General features: G+C 46.3%; 1 protein-coding gene across 1 annotated transcript in view; it reads left to right on the plus strand.

The window, feature by feature from the left end:
- The first annotated feature begins 2,513 nt into the window (after positions 1-2,513).
- The window catches only part of LOC121290471 (lysosome membrane protein 2-like), an 87,684-nt gene continuing 67,954 nt past the window's right edge, over positions 2,514-22,243 (plus strand). Inside the window, exons 1-3 of the mRNA XM_041210910.1 lie at positions 2,514-2,670; positions 13,582-13,706; positions 20,981-21,138. Coding sequence (XP_041066844.1) covers positions 2,514-2,670; positions 13,582-13,706; positions 20,981-21,138 — 440 coding nt within the window. The remainder of the gene's footprint in view (positions 2,671-13,581; positions 13,707-20,980; positions 21,139-22,243) is intronic.

A 22,243-nucleotide genomic window follows, 5' to 3' on the forward strand; every position in this document is an offset into this window, starting at 1 on the left:
TACATTAAAGTGAAAAGAGAAACATGACATATGGACAATATACCTTGACCCAAGTTGGCCACCAAGGGTCAGGTGACCTTTTGTGATTTCTGCACAAAGGATTAACTCATGTCTGAACATGCATCCTGAAAGTTCTTTAAATGTAAATGACCTTTGGTGGGGTGCCCTCCCTTGTATGGACATACCAAGATGTAAACAGTAAGATGTTACTGTAAACCATCTTTGGAAGTCACACCTTCTATTGTTTGTGGGCTGACCCAAAACTCAAAATCTATGGACTCCTAGACTTACTGTCCCTGAGCTCGAAACTTACCAATTTGAGCTGTAAGGATACTAGTCAATTCATAAGTAGGTATGAAAGACCATCATCCATTCTCCATTGTACAGCAATGGCTTCTAACTAAATCATTCTAGGTGGACAATAGAAATATTGATCATGTGACCGAAACTGGTTACATATAACAAATCTTATTACCCCAAGAGCCAAGGGGAAGCCAGACATTTTGCAAACCCACAGGACAAAAAGGACCATTCTTCCAACCAGGAGAACACAACCCTGCCTAACAGCCAGTCGACCCAGGCAGTGCGAGGGGGACTAATTCATTTTTACTTGCAAAGACTCACTTCTACAGAAACTCGACCATGACCTCATCTGGAAATCCAGAGACTTTCATGGCTAAAGAGCCATGAGAGAGAATCTGTCCAGGCTGTGATGTGTGCACCTTAAATGCCTGTTCGTCCATGTGATTTACTTCTTGTTTTTTTTTTGTTAATGCTTTTTGTTAATACTTAAACGCATGCTTTGCCTCTTGAATTCATTTTCACTTGTGTGTGTGTCTGTGAGGGAGTGAGTGCATTTCATTGTGGCTATATTTCGGAGTGTTGTGTGATTAAACACCATCCTTTGCTTTAGAATTAAACTTACTCAAAGGACTGCTTCGTGTTTATTACTGAAAATCACTCCCTCTGAACATATCTTATTGCAGGCAACTGAGAGACAAGGGGAAAGGTTTCTTTCTCCCCATCTGTAATAGCACCAAGATTCTGCAACCTCGATCTCTCATGCAGGTGGTCACCAACAGGAATACGGTATCTGGTAGACCACAGGCTGTCCCTGATCCTCACCAAGAGGATACGTTTTTTTAAGTTCATTCACAGGATGTGGGCTTCACTGGCTGGGCCAGCATTTATTGCCCATCCCTAGTTGCCCTTGTTTAAGGGCATTTAAGAATCAACCACATTGCTGTGGATCTGAAGTCACATGTAGGTAAGGATAGCATCATTTCCTTCCCTAAAGGTCTTTAGTGAACCAGATGGATTTTTACAACAATCAACAATGGTTTCATGGTCACCGTTGATGCTTTTAATTCCAGATTTTTTACTGAATTCAAATTCCACCATCTGGCGGAATTTGAACCCTGCTCCCCCGGAGCATTAAGATAAAAGCAAAATACTGCAGATGCTGGAAATCTGAAACAAAAACAAAAATACTGGAAAAACTCAGCAGGTCTGACAGCATCTGCAGAGAGGAACACAGTTAACGTTTCGAATCCGTATGATGAAGAGTCATACTCTGGATTACTACTCCAGCAACAATACCACAACGCCATCACCTCCCCTGTGCAAATCATAGAGGTGGTGAAGAAATGGTGAGCAGAGGCGCAGCACTATAAGAGGTTTTATGACCTGCTGTGTTCTGGAAAGGTGAGTGAGACCTCCAGCTCCTCAGTGGTTCACCTTGGCTCTCAGGCTGCAATGTGCAAGCAGCGTGGAGATCAGGGTGGGGGTGGGGGTGGCACAAGGTAAATGCTGCCCCTCAGCCTTGCAGGAGTGTGTGTCCAGTGCTTATGAGGTCAGCTGCTGATGAATAAATGCTGTCTCAAACCATGTGGAGGAGTTGATCTTCCCCAAGCCGCACCGCACCACCTTATCTCCCTCTCCCTCTTGTGCTTGCCAGAGAAATGGGTGCACAATACCTGGGAGATGGTGCAAATTGGAGGTGGGACATCATTACTGAGGGCAGGGTGGGCATGGATGAGATCATTATGGACATTGTCAGCGACCCTTTGCAAAAATGCGTTGGAGATGGTGAGACCCCAGTCCAAGTGTACATGGCCATGGGACAGGCACATGTGGGTAGGGTGTGACGCTGGGGAGGCTGTTTGGGGTAATGGTCTTGGTGGCAGTGGGGGGGTTGGAGACACTGGATGGGTGGCAATGCATATCTGCTGAAAACTTAGTCTGATGGCATCCTGAGCACTAGGTGGCATGCAATGTCCCCCCCGCCAACCTTCCCCACCCCGCGCCCACCCCACCCCATCATTGCAGAAGTCACAGGGTCACCAAGCCCAACTCTAATGATCTTCTCTTGTGTTTCACACAGATCCCAGCAGTGTGCACCCACCTGCACGAGGAATCCCTGGGCCATCAAGGCGAGGGAAAGCTGAGGATGCAGTGTTTCAGAACTCTAGTGCAGCAGGCACCAGCACAGATACTGGCACCTCGTCGGGATCATGCTTGACATTAGAGTTGGGGGCACTCGTGTGCTGGAAGAGGTGGCTGAGGCAGAGGTATCTGTGGACAGTCCCCCTCGGAGGAGGGAGGACAATCACAGCGATGTGCTGCTGGGCAATGAGGATGGGACCCAGGAGTCTCAGATTGGAGCTCCATGTTTGGGCTTGTAGCAGCAGATGTATGGCCCTCTGGCAGGGTTCCCTGAAGCTTTGCAATCTCATGCACTGTCAATATGCAGCAGATAGGCTGAACCATGCCTCAGGGCTTCAAGCACATGAGCTCATCCCATGAGACAGTGGCCAAACTCACGGAGAGCCAGGAGTCCACTTATACCGAGTATAAAAGTGAACTGCTGGTGTGGTTGTGGGAGGTCGCCATTTTGCAATGACATCTGACACAAAGAGTGGGTGTGTTTTAAACTCCTGTGCATCTTTGCAACACAGCCCATATCGCCTGATTGATCCTGTACTCCCAGTTATAAGTTACCAATAAGTAAAACATGCATTTGTGGGGTGAAAGATTGAGGTTGACTACTAATGTGAGTAAAGCATATTATGGCTGAAAGGGGGGGGGGGGGTTGATTTATATACTGAGAATATGCAAAAACATGATTTTTGCAGCTCGCAAAATGGGTCATCTTATACACCAGGTTGACTTATACACTGTAATTTATGGTAGTTCACCTCACTCATGATGTAATTAAAGTCAGTGTTTTTTGCAGTACCAGGAGAGTCCGTCCCTATGTGAGGGTCAGGTTGTGAAGCATGGTTGACATCCTAATGGAGACTTAGGCTTGGTGCATTGCCTGGCATGTGTTCTGTATTCAACTCCTCAGGATCCCACAGCTGAACCATTGCTGGATCAGTAGATCCCTCTCAGTGGCTTCCTGCATGGATAATTTTCTCAGTTCCCAGGGCTGGTCACTGCTGTGTCTCTGCAGTCCAGCCTGCACAGCTGGGTCCTCTTCCTCTGAGACCCGAGACATTCTTCTCTCGTCCTGCTCCTCCGATGATTTTGAGCCTCCCTCACACTCGGCCTCCTCAAGCCTCACTCCCCTTTACTGCGCCGTGTTGTGCAGCGTGCAGCACGTGACAACCATGTAGGAGATCCTAGAAGGTGTGTATTATAGGGCCCCACTAGAGCGGTCAAAGTATCGGGAGCCTAATTTGAGCAGGACAACAACTAATGGCCTGGTCTGTGAGGGTTCTGGTGTGCAGGGGTCTCCCATTGTAACCACACTGGGACTTGCTTTGTGCATTTTGCAGGGCTGTCGGGAACCACCTCCTCAGAGAGCAGCCCTTGTCACCCAGAATCCCACCATGTACCCGGGGTGTGGGAAAGTTGAGGCAGGTTTGACTCTCTGAGCATAAGGGTGCCTAGGCAGCTGCCTAGAAAGCATGCAGAGTCACAAACTCAGAGACTGACACTATGTACAGAGGCTAGAATAGAGAGAGATCTGCATATGGTGCGACCAGTATCGCCAAAGACTGCGCATGTCCAGGGAACTTGTTGGTCACATCTGCCAGCTGTTGCAGGATTTGGTGCTATGTGGACATGGAGGGCATCCACTACAAGAGGTTTTGTGACCTTCTGTGTTCTGGAAAGGTGAGTGAGACGTCCAGCTCCTCAGTGGTTCACTTTGGCTCTCTTGCCATGATGCTCAATTTCTATGCTAGTGGCTCCTTTCAGGGCTCCACAAGTTTCCTCTGTGGGATATCATAAGCTCCCACCCAAAATGCATCCATGAGGTCACGGATGCCATCCTCACGAGGGCACTCAACTTTGTGCATTTCTCCCGGGATTGGGACATCCAGGATACAAGATTGATTAGATTCATCCAGATCTCGGGTTTCCCACAAGGGCAGGGTACCATCAACTGTACTCGTGGTGCTCAGATCTCCATCGCTACACATGGTGAATAACATCAACCGCAAGGGGTTCCACTCTGGAAGCTGGTCTGTGACCACCAGAAACACATCCTACAGGTCTGCACAGGGTTTCCAGGGACTCCTCCTATATCCTCAGTCAGTCACCAATCCCTGAAGTATTCCAGGGTCCACAGAAGCTGCAGGTTTGGCTCCTCGGGGACAAGGGCTACCCACAGAGACGGGATGACACCCTTGTGGTGGCCTCAGACTGCAGCAGAGCGATGGTATAATGAGGCTCATGCTGCAGCTCACAACTTGGTGGAGCAGAGCATCAGGATGCTGAAGATGAAGCTCTGGTACATGGACCGGTCTGGTGGAGCCCTGCAATACAGTCCGCAGAGGGTGTCACACATCATCGCCGTCTGCTGCTGCGCCCTTTACAACTTGGCGCTGCAATGGGGAGAGGAGCTGGCTGAGGAGGAGATGGAGGAGCTGGAGGTCTCCGATGAGGAGGACACCAATGGGGATGAGGGTGAGGAGGTCCTCGGAGGCGACAATGACGGGGATGAGGTCCTCACACTAGCCAGATTAGGTTGGCGCGCTCGGGAGGCCCTCATAGCTGCTAGATTTGTGGAGGATGATGACATGCACTGAGGATACTCCATATATCTTCACATCGCCTCTGAGAATGTCTGAGTCTTGCCTGGCTGAGGGCAGCTCGCTTACGCTCTGTGATCAGGGTCATATCATAGAGAAGCAGCCATGAAACTTTAGAAGCATCTGATCCTTTGTCTGCCTTCAGAACCTGAACCCTTCAGGAGTACAGCTGTTGTGATGGGGGCCAGCCCCACCTTAAAGGTGCTGAGAGCAAACAGAGAGAATGATGGAACTCTGTGACACCTGCCCATGACATCCTGGCAGTACTGACCAGCACCATCGAGGTGCAATCATTAGGAATGTTTCCAGGGAGTATGAGGCTGGACCATCATTGTGATCTGAAGGCTGCACAGAGCACAGGGAAGAGACCCTTGACTGAGACAGCTGCCTTTATCTTGTGCAGAAAGGTTTCACATCTGAGTGACAAGAACACTGCTCATCAGAACAAGGAGCCACAGGCAGAGAGACATTATTAGGAGTTTATTGACGAGAGCGAACATTATGTACAAGTGATTAACACCTGTGCCCAGGCTGTGCAAGTACATATTCTTAACCTTCCTAACCCTGCTGCTATGTCTTGGTGCTCTCTGGACATCCACAGTGGAGGTGGAGGCAGCCTGTTGACTGTGAAGCCCTGTCTGTGATGACCTTGGCAGACGTCCTCAGGAGGGCCGAGACTTGGAGGGCTCCAGCCTGCTTTTGGGTTCCTGCTGTGAGGCAGTGGTACCTTCCTTGGCCTGTGGAGCTGGAGCTGCTTGGGTCACAGGAAGAGGGGATTTGGATGGGCCCAACACTCCTGGAGTCACCTGGACCCCGGGGTGTGCACTTGCTGATCCTCCTCCCTATGGGTGCCCAGGGGCCCCAGGCTGACTCCTTGAGGAGAAGGGGAAACTGGAGTGAGATCGAGCTGCCCCACACCCCTCTCATGTACACACTGTAGGAGGCCAACGATGGCATCAGTGATGGAGTTGAGCCTATGCAGCAGTGCAGGAATGTTGTCCTGGACCAAGGTCTCCATGGCGACCACCATCCTACCAGTGTTGACCTCGGTGTGTTGGCATGCCGGAGCAATCACCTCAGACTGATGGCGGACGGACTCCTCCATCGTGCCTTGCAATCTGAGGAGTGCAGTGGACATCCCTTCCTGACGTTCCCGAGCTCGCCTTTGCAGTTCTAGCAACTGTGACATGACCGAGTCCAGGGGCTCATTATCTGACTCGGACTCAGCAGATTTCTGGCCTCCAGCAGTCCTCTGGGAAGTCTCTGCCACTGCCTGCTGTGGATCGGACAGTTCGATGTGCTCACCAGACCGTGATCTCAAGGCTATTGTAAAGGTATGTACTCTAAAGCTATATGGAGGTGTGTGTCTCTGTGCTGGTGGAGAGTGTGGGTATGCGCTGTGATGGGACTTCAGGGAGAGTGCCTTCAGATTCCTCTTCAGAGGTTTCTTTGGGGTTTGATTGGAGGCTCTGGGTCATGGACTATGTTGGCTGTTTGGCAGATGTGTCTATGGAAGCAAAGAGAGATAATTAGTGCATGGCAGTGACCTGTGAAACAGGACACATCACTCACAGCATGGTTGTCTGATGGATGTTACACTGCTGGATCCTCACTTGGTAGCGCAGCACCGACCTCACCGTCAGCACAGAACTGATCCAGATCCTCGCCGGCCAGCTGGATGGCTCTGTTTTCAAAGTCCATGAGGACCTTGATTTCAAACATTCCTCCACCGGTCTGCAACCTCTCCCTGGTATTCTGTGCCAGCTTGTCCTGTATGAATAGAGATGGAGAGTGTGTAAGCAGGATGCCTGCCAGGTCAGATGATAAGTATGCCTGGCCTGTGTGGGTGGTGAGTGGTCCCATGGACGGGATGAGGACAACGACGATGAGTTTGAGACCGTGAATGGTGATGCCCCTTGAACTGGCAGTGAGTCAAGACCCTGTGGGTGTGTGAGTTAGGAGTGATGAGAAGAGTGACTTACCCTGGTGGAATGGAGGAGATCATTCATCCTTTTTTGGCACTGGATGGCTGTCCTCTTTTGCAGGGTGTTGGTGCTGACCAGTTCCTACCACCGCCTCCCAAGCCGGGTTGGTGATCCTGCAACCAGAGCAGGGTGGGGGACATTACAGCAGAGCTCCATGGCATTTAGAAGGTGCTCCAGGGACACATTACCAAACCGGAGGGGGTTGCAGTTTTCTTGCTTTTTGGGGCCATGTCTCCTGTGCAGCAGTCGTGGGCTGGAAGCACTGAGAGATACGCGCGCGGCTGCACTGTAAATAAGGCGCCCAGCGTGAGGAAGCGGCGAGGTGGTGGCATGGCGAACGAATGAGAGCCCGCCCGCCATGGAAACGGTGTATTTCCCAGGAATGAGGGATTAATGCGGCGGGATTGGGATGAGACGGTGCGAAAAGCTGCTATTGCGGCCGGCGGGTAAAACATTCCTTTTCTCACCTGCTACCGCACTCAGTGTTAATCTGGGACGATTCTGCCCTCAGTTGCATCAAACTGCTACAGACAAGTCCAACACTGGATTCCCTGCCGTGGTCCAAGAAAGTGGCTCTCCACCAGTTAGCGATGGGCTGGCCCTTGTCAGTGACCCTCACAGCCTGTCAGTGAACGAAAAGCGTTAACAACTAGTGCTATCAGGCCCCTCCCGTTACATGTGTGCTGTCCATGGGCACAGAGCAATCATTTAATCCAGCAGATAGCACCAATTTAATGAATGGATGAATGGCTACATTTAATGGGATCCCATGTTCAGGTCTTATCCAATGTAACCTCCATTGAGTCTGATTTGACAAAAGAATGAAAAACAGTTTCTGCAGCAGAGGGGCTCAATGAAACCCAGAAGTGGTAAGTAATGTTTTGGAAGAAAGTGGTCTTTGTGGTGGTACAAAATTGGGCCCAAAACTCAGCTCAGTGTTAAAGTGAACTCTAGAACAGCCAACGTTCCACAGGCAGTGGCCAGGGTTAAGGATGCACTCAGTGAAAAATGGGAGGGAGCAGCAATCTGCAGACTGTCAACTGGAATCACATGGTAACAGTCTTATCTCGGAGTCACAAGTTTGTGGGCTCAAGTCCCACTGCAGGACTTAAGCACAAAACCGAGGCTGACACTCTCCAGTGCAGCACTGAGGGAACACTCCCCTTTTGGAGGGTGAGACATTAAGCTGAGGCCCTGCCTGCCCTCAGGTGGATTTAGGAGATCCTATGGCACTATTTTTAAGAAGAGCAGGAGAGTTCTCCCTGGTGTCCTGACTGATATGTTTCCTTCAATCAATATCATAAAAAACACATTATCTGGCTATTATCACATTGCTGTTTGTGGGAGCTTGCTGTGCACAAATTGGCTGATCCATTTCCTAAATTCACTTCGTTGGTTGCAAAATAATTTGGAAACCCCGCTGGTTTTGAAAGGTGCAATATAAATACAAGTATTCCTTTTTTTCTCCTGAAGTTAAGTTGGAGGAAGCAAAGCTGTCATAACATCTGGAGTTTAATTACAAACTCCTACAAATTCATGCGGAGGTGGTGGTGTGGTGGCTATCATCACTGGACTAATAGCTCAGAGACTGAGAGTAATATACTAGGGACCTGGGTTCAAATCCCACCATAGCAGATTGTGATAGATAAAGCTAAATAATTCCACAACTAAAGGATCAGATCTAAGCTCTGCAGTCCTGCCACATCCAGTCATGAATGGTGATGGACAATTAAACAATTCACTGGAGGAGGAGACTCCACAAATATCCCCATCCTCAATGATGGTGGAGCCCAGCACAGCAGTACAAAAGATAAGGTTGAAATATTCACAAGAATCTTCAGACAGAAGTGCCAAGTAGATGATCCATCTCAGCCTCCTCCAGAGGTGCCCAGCATCACCAAATTCTTATTCCCAGAAGATAACTAAACTTCATGAACTTTTAGGTGAGTAATTCTTGGCTTCCTTAGTGCAGGCAGTAAGGGCATGACTGAGTAAAATGCAGATCCATATTCTTCCCCAACACAACAACTCTATCATTCTTCATGTCCAGCATATTCTGAGCCTTTTTCATTGCAAATCAACTTAACAACAGACTGATCCTTACTACTCTGCAAAGGAGGACTACTCTTTTGGAAGACGTTGGTGTGTTATCATCTCTAACTCCGAAGCAGGTAGAGCTTTCGTACTCCTTGATCTTCCTGGCTTATCAAGAAACTCCAGGTAGCTGTTAAGCGAATCCATCCCACACACCATTGGAATTGCACCTTCTGTCTTCAGCCAATTCGATTCACTCCACGTGATATCAAGAAATGGCTGAAGGCACTGGATAGCGCAAAGGCTATGGACCCTGACAATATTCCAGCAATAATACTAAAGACTTGTGCTGCAGAACTTGCTGTGCCCCTAACCAAGCTGTTCCAGTACAGCTACAACATTGACATCAAATGCAGATCATCAGTAAAGTAATGGGAAGCGGTCATCAATAGTGCTATCAAGAGGCAATTGCTTAGAAATAGCCTGCTCACTGATGTGTAGTTTGGGTTCTGCCTGGGTCACTCAGTTCCTGACTTCATTACAGCCTTGGTTCAAACATGGACAAGAGAGTTGAACTCCAGAGGTGAGCTGAGAGTAACAGCCCTTAACATCAAGGCACCATTTGACCAAGTGTGGCATCAAGGAGCCCTAGCAAAACTGGAGTCAATGGGAATCAGGAGGAAACTCTCTGCTGGTTGGATTCATACCTAGCACAAAGGAAGATGGTTGTGGTTGTTGGAGGTCAATCATCTCAGCTCCAGGACATCACTGCAGGAGTTCCTCAGGGTAGTGTCCTAGGCCCAACCATCTTCAGCTGCCTCATCAACGACCTTCCTTCCATCAGAAGGTCAGAAGTGGGGATGTTTGCTGATAATTGCACAATGTTCAGCACCATTCGCGACTCCTCAGATACTGAAGCCGTCCATGTCCAAATGCAGCAAGACCTGGACAATATCCAGGCTTGGGCTGACAAGTGGCAAAGTTACATTCAATAACAAGTGTCAAGCAATGACCATCTCCAACAAGAGACAATCTAACCATCGCCCTTGGCATTACCATCACGGAATCCCTCACTATCAACATCCTGGGGTTTACCATTGACCATAAACTGAACTGGACTAGCCATATAAATACTGTAGCTCCAAGAACAGGTCAGAGGCTAGGAATTCTGCAGAGAGTAACTCACCTCCTGACTCCCCAAAGTTTGTTCGCTATCTACAAGGCACAAGTCAGGAGTTTGATGGGATACTCTTCACTTGTCTGGATGAGTGCAGCTCCAACAACACTCAAGGAGCTTGACACCATCCAGCCCACTTGATTGGCACCCTTACCACAAATATTCACTCCCTCACCACAGTGGCAGCAGTGTGTACTACCTACAAGATGCACTGCAGGAACTCACCAAGCTTCTTTATCACAGTATCGTAGTATCCTTATAGTGCAGAAGGAGGCCATTCAGCCCATCGATCCTGCACTGTCTCTCTGAAAGAGCATTCCAACTAGTCCCACTCCCCTGCCTTATCACCATAACCTTGCACATTCTCTCTTTTCAGGTAGCAATCCAATTCCCTTTTGAATACCTCGATTGAACTTGCCTCCACCACCCTTTCAGGAAGTTTGTTCCAGACTCCAATCACCCTCTGGGTGAAAACGTTTTTCCTCAAATCACATTTACTCCTTTTGCCATTTATTTTGAATCTGTGCCCTCCAGTTCTTGATGTTCTCTTGAGTGGGGAACAATTTCTCACTATTGACCCTGTCCATAACCCTCAGGATCTTGAATACCTCTATCAAGTCTTCTGTCAGCCTTCTTTTCTCCAAGGATAACAGTCCTAACCTCAATCTATCCTCATAGCTACAGTTCTTCATCCCAAGAATTATTCTTGTGAATCTCCTCTGCACTCTCTCCAATGCCTTCACATCCTTCCTCAGGTTCAGGTAGAACTGGATGCAGTGCTCCAGATGAAGCCTAATTAATATTTAACACAAGTTCACCATGACCTCCTTACTCTTGTACTCAATGCCCCTATTAATAAAGCCTAAGACACTATGTGCTTTATTAACTGCTCTCTCAACATGTCCTACCATCTTCAATGACCAATGTATGTATACAGTGAGGTCCTTTTGTTCCTGCACCTCCTTTAGAGTTTCTCCCTTTATGTTATACTGTCTCGCTATATCTTTCCTGCCAAAGTGAATCACCACACACATCCCTGCATTGAACTTCATCTGCCACTTGTCTGCCCAATCCACCAATATGTCTATGTCCTTTTGAAGTTCAAGATCCTCCTCATCACAGTTGGTAACATTTCCAATCTTCGTATCATCTGTGAATTTTGAAATCATGCCCTGAAAACCTCAGTCTAGGCATTAATATATATCAGGGAGAGCAAGGGTCCCAACACTGACCCCTGGGGAACTCCACTACAAACCTTCCTCCAATCTGAAAAAAAACATTTTTCACTACTCTGTTTCCTGTTACTCAGCCAATTTCTTATCCAAGTGCCTACTTTCCCTTTTAGTCCATGACCCAGGATTTTGCTCACAAGTCTATTGTGTCGCACTGTATCAAATGCCTTTTTTCAAAATCCATATACACCACATCACAAGTGTTTCCCTTATCAACCTTCTCTGTTACCTCCTCAAAAAGCTCCGGCAAGTTAAATATGATTTTCCCTTGATGAATCCATGCTGGCTTTCCTTAATTATCCTGCACTTGTCTAATTGATTAATGATTTTATTCCATAGTATGGTTTCCAGACAGCACCTTGCAAACCCATGACCATTACCACTTAGAAGGACAAGGGCAGCAGATAGATGGGAACACCACCACCTGGAAACTCCACTCCAAGCCACTCATCTTGACTTGGCAATATGTCATCTTTCCTTCACTGTGGCTGAGTCAAAATCCTGGAACTCCCTCCCTAACAGCACTGTGGGTGTATCTACACCACATGGACTGCAGCGGTTCAAGGAGGCAGCTCACCACCACCTTCTCAAGGGCAATTAGGGGTGGGCAACAAATGCTGGCCTAGCTAGTAACACCCACATCCCATGAATGAATAAAAAAAAACTGCATTGGTTGATATTAACACTTTAGGCCTGAAATTTTTGGTTGTCAGGCATGCCTGATCAGCAGACCTGGGAGCGGCCAGGAAATGGACCCCCGACCGCGATCGGCCCCTGATCGCGATTTCACTCTGGTTGGCCAATTAACCTACAGCCAGTGTGAAACGTGTGCTGAAAAGCTCAGTGCTGCTGGGGTGGGGGTGGGAGGAGAGCGGCCAATGATGTCGCAGCGGGCGTGGGTGAGCGCTGCAAGAAAGCTCCCTGAAGGCAGACAGCTGCCTCGGGAAGCTGCTGACCTGCCAATAATGAAATAAAGCTCCGAAAAGCTGCAAAAAAAGCCCGTGCATCACAATCAAGCACCTGAGAGCATACCTCATAAAAATGCTGTCCCCAGATATTTCTTTTTAATTTATTTCCTAAAAGGGATTTCATCCCGCCCTCGGATGAGGTTTTATGAAAAATGTAAAGGCTGCCTGGCCAATTCACCCATCCACCAACCGTAAGGTTGGACGGGCCACGTAAAATCGCAGACAACTTTGCCATTAATGATCTGTTGTGCCTCTTAACCTTTATTTAACGACTAACATAAATTCTCACAGGAAATGGGTTATCAACTCAGCTAAAAACAGAAAGAGGAATATTTGAAGACTTGCTTAGCACTCAAATGTTACTATCCCATAGCATAAAGTCGAGGCTGCGGAGTATAACCATTTTAATGATTACAAGAAAGTAAAGACAATTCCAGAATAAAAAACTTTATTAAACTCCAAGACTGTTAGTAATTACAGAATCTTCTGCAGTATTTATCAAGAGTGACCCTTCATTTGGAGGTGGTATTTACTGAGAGTGACATCTTTTTTGGAGTTATCTTCTTCTCCACCTTGATCTCTGTGCATCACTGTGAGCAAGAAAGTGTAGGTTTGATGACTCTAGTTATTGGTCGCTGCCACTTGCCAAATGTGCTCAGACTGAAAATATCACATCTTGGAAATGAATTCTTTGTCTCTCCAGGTGTTTTTTGCGATCTGCTTGTTGCCTGCCTGTGCCAAAATTGCTGTGCCCCTTGTGAGACATGTCATTTAGAACAGCATGTTGGGATTCCAAGATACTGCCTTCTATATTACCCTAAAATATTCCCTCTACATTGGATCAATCTTTGGACTGAAATGTGATTTATGTATGTTATATGAGAGAAATATACACTGGAAGCTGAAAACAATCTTGCGGGTTTCCAAATAGTTAGGTAATAGGAGAGTTTGTCCTCTTCTGTGATTGGCTGTACAGTGACCTTCCTATTTCTGTAAGCCATAGACCTTTGGTCAGCCCAACAACATCCAGGCCGGCAGCAATTCCAGACTTTTCAGTGGATAAGCTACTCCGTCTCGACAATCAAAGTTTGTCAGCAGAGATATCTCACTTTTTCTTTTTTTTCCCTTAATTTCTCTTTGGGACAGTTATGACTCAGCTAAGAAACAAAGCTGCTCTGATTAGTGGGTTTGCTCTGTGCTGCTTCATTATATTCGTGGTCCTGATTGTTAAAGATGTTTTTAAGAATCTAGTGGAAGACCGGATCAAAGAGGTAAGAATGAGCAGTATAGCCCGAGTTTCACACTGCAGAGGCCTCTTCATATGCTGCCTATATTTAAGATGTTTTGCTGATTTATGCAAAGATGATTTATGTAATGTGATAGAAAACTGTCAAAACATTTAACATCTGTGGTTCCAGGGTGAGAGTCTGTTGGTTTAACCTTGGACTCCTCCCATTCATTAAGCAAGTTATAATGCAAGTGAGTAGTGGGATCATGTTATGTAAACTGTGTTGAGAGAGATGGAAGTTAGCTGGGAAAACCAGGAGGCAGCATGAAGAAACCCTGCCTGAAATCTCTTCCAGCGTTGCCCGTGACTCCCCTGCAGCGATTGCCAGGACAGCATCTTCACGGTGGGGGTAGGGTCTGAAGCCGGTGGGGGCATCTCCAGTCTCTATCTGCTCCCACCTCCTCCTATAAGAAAGAAGGTAGAGCGCTGTGAGCTGTTTTGAGAAGGTGGCTGTTGTTGTAGAAAAGCGTGGGAGTTGTTTAATAGTTAACAATTTGTCCCAGTGACAAGTAAGAACAAAAGATTAGGGAGGCAAATGGAATGATGGCCTTTATTGCAAGGGGGATGGAGTATAAAGATAGTAAGTCTTCCTACAACTGTACCGAGTATTGGTGGAACTGCCTTGTACTGACTTGTTACCAGTCTTGGTTCCTTATTTAAGGAGGAATATACTTACATTGGAAGCAGAGCAGATTCACTAGGCTGATACCTGGGATGAAGGGATTGTCTTATGAGGGAAGATTGAACTTATACTCATTGGAGTTTAGAAGAATGAGAGGTCATCTTATTGAAGCATTTAAGATTCATGAGGGAGCTTGACAGGGTAGATGCTGAGAAGATGTTCTCCCTCACGGGGAAATCTAGAACTAAGGACAATAGTTTAAAAATAAGCAGCCTGCTGGAGGAGAAACATCACCTGTACAGGGTTTACCTCATTGAGAAGTCATCACTATCGAAGCACGAGGCCTACCTAAACATCCGTGGGACTGTCCAATGCAAGCTCAGAGAGATACAAAACGCTTGGCTGATTCAGGAAGCAGATGAACTTCAGTCATACAAGATGCACTGCAGCATCTCAGCAAGGATCCTTCAACAGCACCTTCCAAACTCGTGACCTCTACCACCTGGAAGGGCAAAGGCAGCTGATACATGGGAACACCACCACCTGGAAGCTCCCCTCCAAGTCGCTCACCATCCTGACTTGGAAATATATCACCGTTCCTTCACTGTCACTGGGTCAAAATCCTGGAACTCCCTCCCGAACAGTACTATGCATGTACCTACACCACATAGACTGCAGCGGCTTAAGAAGGTAGCTCACCACCACCTTCTCAAGGGAAATTAGAGATGGCAACAAATGCTGGCCCAGCCAGAGAAGCCCACACCCCATTAATGAATAATAATATTTTAAAAATGCCGATCACAAAGACTGGAAGAGATTCTACGGTGCTCTGAAATCTGTCTACAGGCCCCAGACTAATGGCTCATCACCAATCCTCAGTGCTGGTGGGTCAACACTGCTCACAGAAAAAACCCAAACTCTAGAAAGATGGGCAGAGCACTTTAACCACATCCTCAACTGGCTTTCATCTACCAATGAAGATGCACCAACAGGTTACCATCAACTGGTCCCTTGATGACCCTCCCACACTGTTAGAAATAATAAATGTAATGAGACTCCAGGAGCTGATGCTATTCCACCTGAGATCTCAAAGGCTGGAGGTCAGTGCTTGGTCAGGAAGCTCACTGAACTCTTTCACACCATGTGGGATCAAGGAACTATCCCGTAAGAATACAAAGATGCCTCTGTCCACCAGTACAAGAGGAAAGGAACTCGCCAATCTTGAGACAATCATTGAGGAATCTCACTCCTCTCCATCGCCAGCAAAATCTTCAGGAGAATCCTTCTGAACAGCTTAGGGACATCCTGACCAGCATCTGCTGCCAGGGAGTGAGTCCGGTTTCAGAAAATGTCAAAGAACCGCTGATATGGTGTTTGCAGTTAGACAGCTCCAGGAGAAATGCCAGGAACAGAACACAGATGCTACACCCTGTGACATAGTCAGCCATAAGGGCCTTTGGAAGGTAATGGAGAAACTCAGCTGTGCTGAGAAATTCATCAGAATCTTTCAACTGTTCCATGATGACATGCTCACACGTGCCCTCGATGATGGTGACTCTTCTGACCCATTCCTTATTGATTAATGGAGTTAAACAGGCATGTGTGCTTGTGCCAACTCTATTCAGCAAGTTTTTCTCTGCCATGCTCTCTGATGCCATCCATCGTGATCCTGGCATTGAAATCCGATATTGCATGGATTGGAAGTTGCTCAATCTGAGACAATACCGGGCAGAGACTAAGATCTCCAGAGACATACTTTGCAACTTCCTGTTTACCGATGACTATGCCGGCTCAGAGATTATGCAATGTGGTATGGACTTCTCAATGCAAGTAATTTTAACTTGAGGGTATGATGCTAAATAGTTGATGTAAGTTTGGCTGCCGGTTCCTACCTCTCTCTCAATTGGCCTCCTCATTGACTTCAGTAGGAGGGAATGTTGGGTGAGTAGTTAATGGCCAGTTAATCTACAAGTGCCTTGTTTAACCCTAACACCAGAATGAACATGAGCCCCTGAGTGTGGCTTCCTTTGAATGACAATAGGAGGAGATTGATGAGATTGTGGGATGTATGCAGCATTCATTTTAGTCAAAGGGCAGATGTAAGGTGCCCCTAGGTAGCAGTGATCATATTATGATTGAATTTTACATTCAGTTTGAGGGAGAGAAGAGTGGGTCCAAAAGTAGTATTTTAAACTTAAGTAAGAGCAATTATAAGGGCATGAAAGCAGAGCTAGCTAAAGTGAACTGGCAAATTAGTTTAAGGAATGGATTGATAGAGATGCAGTGGCAGACATTTAAAGGGATATTTCAGAAAACACAAACCAGATACATTCCAATGAGAAAGAAAAATTCCAAGGGGAGGACCCACCATCCGTGTTTAACTGAGAAAGTTAAAGATAGCATCAAACTTAAAGAAACGGCATATAATTGCACAAAGATGGGTAGCAGGTCAGAAGATTGGAAAGAACATTAAAAACAGCAGAGAATGACTAAAAGTTTAATAAAGACGGAAAAATTAGAGTACAAGCAAAAGCTAGCTAGAAATATAAAACAGATAGTAAGAGTTTCTATAGATATTTAATAAAGCAAATAGTTAACAAAGTGAAAACAGAATTACCTGGAAAAACTCAGCAGGTCTGGCAGCATCGGCGGAGAAGAAAAGAGTTGATGTTTCGAGTCCTCATGACCCTTCAGTAGAACTGGGTGAATCCAAGAATCCAAGGAGAGGGGTGAAGTGTAAGCTAGTTTAAGGTTGGGGGTGGGGGGGTTGGGTGGGGGGAGAGAAGTGGAGGGGGGTGGTGTGGTTGTAGGGACAAGCAAGCAGTGATAGGAGCAGATAATCAAAAGATGTCACAGACAAAAGAATAAAAGAACACAGAGGTGTTGAAGCTGGTGATATTATCTAAATGAATGTGCTAATTAAGAATGGATGGTAGGGCACTCAAGGTATAGCTCTAGTGGGGGTGGGGGGGGCATAAAAGATTTAAAAATAATGTAAATAGGTGGGAAAAGAAAAATCTATATAAATTATTGGAAAAAACAAAAGGGAGGGGGAAGAAACAGAAAGGGGGTGGGGATGGAGGAGGGAGTTCAAAATCTAAAAGTGTTGAATTCAATATTCAGTCCGGAAGGCTGTAAAGTACCTAGTCGGAAGATGAGGTGCTGTTCCTCCAGTTTGCGTTGGGCTTCACTGGAACAATGCAGCAAGCCAAGGATAGACATGTGGGCAAGAGAGCAGGGTTGAATGTTAAAATGGCAAGCGACAGGGAGGTTTGGTTCTTTCTTGCGGACAGACCGCAGGTGTTCTGCAAAGCGGTCGCCCAGTTTATGTTTGGTCTCTCCAATGTAGAGGAGACTGCATTGGGAGCAACGAATGCTGTAGACTAAGTTGGGGGAAATGCAAGTGAAATACTGCTTCACTTGAAAGGAGTGTTTGGACAGTGAGGAGGGAGGAAGTGAAGGGGCAGGTGTTGCATCTTTTGTGGGCATGGGGAGGTGCCATAGGTGGGGGTTGAGGAGTAGGGGGTGATGGAGGAGTGGACCAGGGTGTCCCGGTGGGAATGATCCCTGCGGAATGCCGATGGGGGGGTGAAGGGAAGATATGTTTGGTGGTGGCATCATGCTGGAGTTGGCGGAAATGGCAGAGGATGATCCTTTGAATGTGGAGGCTGGTGGGGTGATAAGTGAGGACAAGGGGGACCCTATCATGTTTCTGGGAGGGAGGAGAAGGCGTGAGGGCGGATGCACGGGAGATGGGCTAGACACGGTTGAGGGCCCTGTCAACAACCGTGGATGGAAAACCTAGGTTAAGGAAGAAGGAGGACATGTCAGAGGAACTGTTTTCGAAGGTAGCATCATCGGAACAGATGCGACGGAGGTGAAGGAATTGAGAGAATGGGATGGAGTCCTTACAGGAAACGGGGTGTGAGGAGCTGTAGTCGAGGTAGCTCTGGGAGTCGGTAGGCTTGTATTGGATATTGGTGGACAGTCTATCACCAGAAATTGAGACAGAGAGGTCAAGGAAGGGAAGGGAAGTGTCAGAGATGGACCACGTGAAAATGATGGAGGGGTGGAGATTGGAAGCAAATTTAATAAATTTTTCCAAGTCCTGACGAGAGCATGAAGCAGCACTGAAGTAATCATCGATGTACCGGGGAAAGGGTTGTGGAAGGTAGCTGGAGTAGGACTGGAACAAGGAATGTTCCACATACCCCATAAACAGACAGGCATAGCTGGGGCCCATGTGGGTACCCATAGCCACACCTTTTATTTGGAGGAAGTGAGAGGAGTTGAAGGAGAAATTGTTCAGTGTGAGAACAAGTTCAGCCAGACGGAGGAGAGTAGTGGTGGATGGGGATTGTTCGGGCCTCTGTTCGAGGAAGAAGCTAAGGGCCCTCAGACCATCCTGGTGGGGGATGGAGGTATAGTGGGATTGGACGTCCATGGTGAAGAGGAAGCAGTTGGGGCCAGGGAACTGGAAATTGTTGATGTGACGTAAGGTGTCAGAGGAATCACGGATGTAGGTGGGAAGGAACTGGACAAGGGGAGAGAGAAGGGAGTCAAGATAATGAGAAATGAGTTCCGTGGGGCAGGCGCAAGCTGAGATGATCGGTCTACCCAGACAGAGGTAGTTAACCTCTCCTTTCTCAGTTAACAAAGTGAACTTGATCCTATAGGAAGTGACTTTGGAGAATTAATAATGGAAAATAAAGAGATGGCAGCTGAACTGGAGAGATATTTTGCATCGGTCTTCACCATAGAGGATACAAGTAACATCTCAGAAATAGCTGTAATCAGAAAATGGAAGGGAGGAAGGAACTCAGGAAAATTGTAATCACCAGGGAAGAAGTGTTTCTGTACAAATTCCTACACTTGCAGGCTGGCAAGTCCCTGGGTCCTGATGGACTTCATCCTTGGGTCTTAAAGGAAGTGGCAAGTGAGATAGTTGATGCATTGGTTTTAATTTTCTAAAATTCCCTAGATTTAGGGAAGGTTCCATTAGATTGGAAAACAGTGAATGTAACTTCATTATTCAAAATGGGAGGGAGACAGAAAGCAGGAAACTACAGGCCAGTTAACTTAACATCTGTCTCAGGGAAAATGTTAAAAGCTATTATTGAAGATATTATAGCAGGGCACTTGGAAAAATTCAAGGTAATCAGGCAGAGTCAACATGGTTTTGTGAAAGGGAAATCATATTTAACCAATTTATTAGAGTTCTTTGAAGAAGTAACATGTGCTGTGGATGTGCTGTGCTAAAGGGGAAATGGTGGATGTACTATACTTAGATTTCCGGAAGGCATTTGGTAAAGTGCCACATCAAAGGTTGTTGCAGAAAATAAAAGCTTCCGGGAAAGGGGTAACATATTAGCATGGATAGAAGCTTGGTTAGCTAACAGGAAGCGGAGAGTAGGCATAAATGGGTCTTTTTCTGGTTGGCAAGATGTAACAAGCGGTGTGCCACAGGGATCAGTGCTGGGGCCTCAACTTCTTACAATTGATATAAATGACTTGGATGAAGGTATGATTGCTATATTTGCTGATGACACAAATATAGTTAAGATAGTAAGATGTGAAGAGGAAATATGGAGGCTACAAAGAGATATAGATAGGTTAAATGAGTGGGTGAAGACCTGGCAAACAGAGTACAATGTAGGCAAATGTGAAATTGCCAATTTTGGCAGGAAGAATAAAAAAAAGCTTATTATCTAAATGGTAAGAGATTACAGTGTTCTGAGTTGCAGAGGGATCTGGGGGTCTTAGTGCATGAAGGATGGTGTGCAGGTACAGCAAGTAATTAGGAAAGCTGGTAGAATGTTATCATTTATTGTGAGGGGAATTGACTACAAAGATAGTGAGATTATGCTTTAGTTATTCAGGGCATTGATGAGACCACATCTGGAATACTGTGTACAGTATTGGTCTCCTTATTTAAGGAGGGAGGTAAATGCATTGGAAGCAGTTCAGGGAAGGTTTACTAGACTAACACCTGGAATGGGTGGGATGTCTTATGAGGAAAGGTTGCACAGACTAGGCTTGTTTAAAAGAGTAAGAGGCGACTTGATTGAAACCTTTAAGATTCTGAGGGGTCTTCACAGGGTGGATGTGAAGAAAATGTTTCCTCTTATGAGAGAATCTAGAACTAGGAGTCACTGTTTTAAAATAAGGGGTTGCTCATTTAAGACAGAGATGACAAAGAAATTTTTCTCAGATAAGGTTGTGAGTCTTTGGAACTCTCTTCCTCAGAAGGCAGGGGAAGCAGAGTTTTTGAATATTTTTGATGCATAGTTAGATAGATTCTTGATTAACAAGGGGGTGAAAGGCTACCAGGACTAGATGGGAGGTTCCAATCAGATCAGCCATGATCTTATTAATTGGCAGAGCAGGCATGAGGGACTGTGTAATCTATTCCTGCTCCTCATTCATATGTTCATATACAGATACAAAAAGCAAGAACATGTATTTAAAAGTACCTTCATAGAAACTGTACTTGCTACTGTGAAATTCCATGTTTTAATCAGATTATTGTTTAAACTTTAGGTTGGAAAATACAATAGCTCATGACATTCCACTTGAACTGTGTTGATGATCATCATAAAAATGTTATTGTAAAGTATCTGAACTGATCTCTGCAGCACACAAAGCTGAAGTTGAACAGCGAGACATATAAGAACTGGAAGGACCCCCCTGTCCCTGCTTACCTGCAATTCTACTTCTTCAATGTGGAAAACCAATTGCAAATATTACAGGGTGAGCGAGCCATCGTGAAACAACTTGGGCCGTACACATACAAGTAAGGGCCAGTTACTGCTGCTCGATGACCAATCAATTGTCATATAAAGATAAGTACAGGTCCAGTTTCAATGCACTCTTGTAATTAAGATTACAACATTTGTAAAAAATCTGGATTTGTTCTTGACTTTTTGGAGATTTCTGTTTTTAATGAATGATCATGCATGCTATATTCTGTTATGGTTGAGTCATGTTTCAAAGTTCTTAATGGCTCATTTAGTGGTTAATGACATTGAGAGTGCCAAGGAGATTTACCAGATTGGTTCCACACAAGAGGGATTTTAGCTACAAGGTTACCTTGAAGGATTGTTCTGGGATTGTTGTCCTTGGAGTAAATGAGATTGAGGGAAGATTTTGTTTTAATTATTCATTCATGGGATGTGGGTGTCCCTGGCTGCGCCAGCATTTACTGCTCATCCCTAGTTGCCCTTGAGAAGGTGGTGGTGAGCTGCCTTCTTGAACCGCTGCAGTCCATGTGGTGCAGGTACATCCACAGTGCTGTTAGGGAGGGAGTTCCAGGATTTTGACTCAGCGACAGTGATAGACATGCTCAAGATTATGGCAGGTTTGGATAAAATAGACAAAGAAAAGCTGTTCCCTTTGGCTGATAGTACAAGGACTAAGGAACACAGGCAAAAGATGCAGGGGGATGGGAGAAAGAGCTTTTTTATGCAGTGAGTGGTAATGACCTGGAACTTGCTTCCCATGAGGCTGGTGGATCAATTATTTCACTTGGGGGAAATAAACTTGCAGGGCTATGGGGATCGAGTGGGGGAATGGGACTGACTGGATTGCTCTACAGTGAGCCAGCATGGACTCGATGGGCCAAATGACAGTGGCTGAAGCAGGGACTTTGCCATCTGGCTCTTGGTTCCCCCCCAGCCCCTTGGGCTTCTTGGTGTGCAGCTGTAGCAGCGCCTGGTGCCAGATCTCCTGCTTGCCCTTGCAGTCAGTGACCACGGCAAAGTACTCACATTGTAGATGGTCACCAGACACTTATCCTTGGAGTAAGCCCTCTTTTTAATGTTGAAGCAACTCTTCAGGTGGACTGAGCATGTGGGAGCGCCCACATTGTACCTCCATTTCTTCTTGTTCTCATAGTAGTT

This window comes from Carcharodon carcharias, chromosome 18 (assembly GCF_017639515.1).
Source record: "Carcharodon carcharias isolate sCarCar2 chromosome 18, sCarCar2.pri, whole genome shotgun sequence".
Lineage (NCBI taxonomy): Eukaryota > Metazoa > Chordata > Chondrichthyes > Lamniformes > Lamnidae > Carcharodon > Carcharodon carcharias.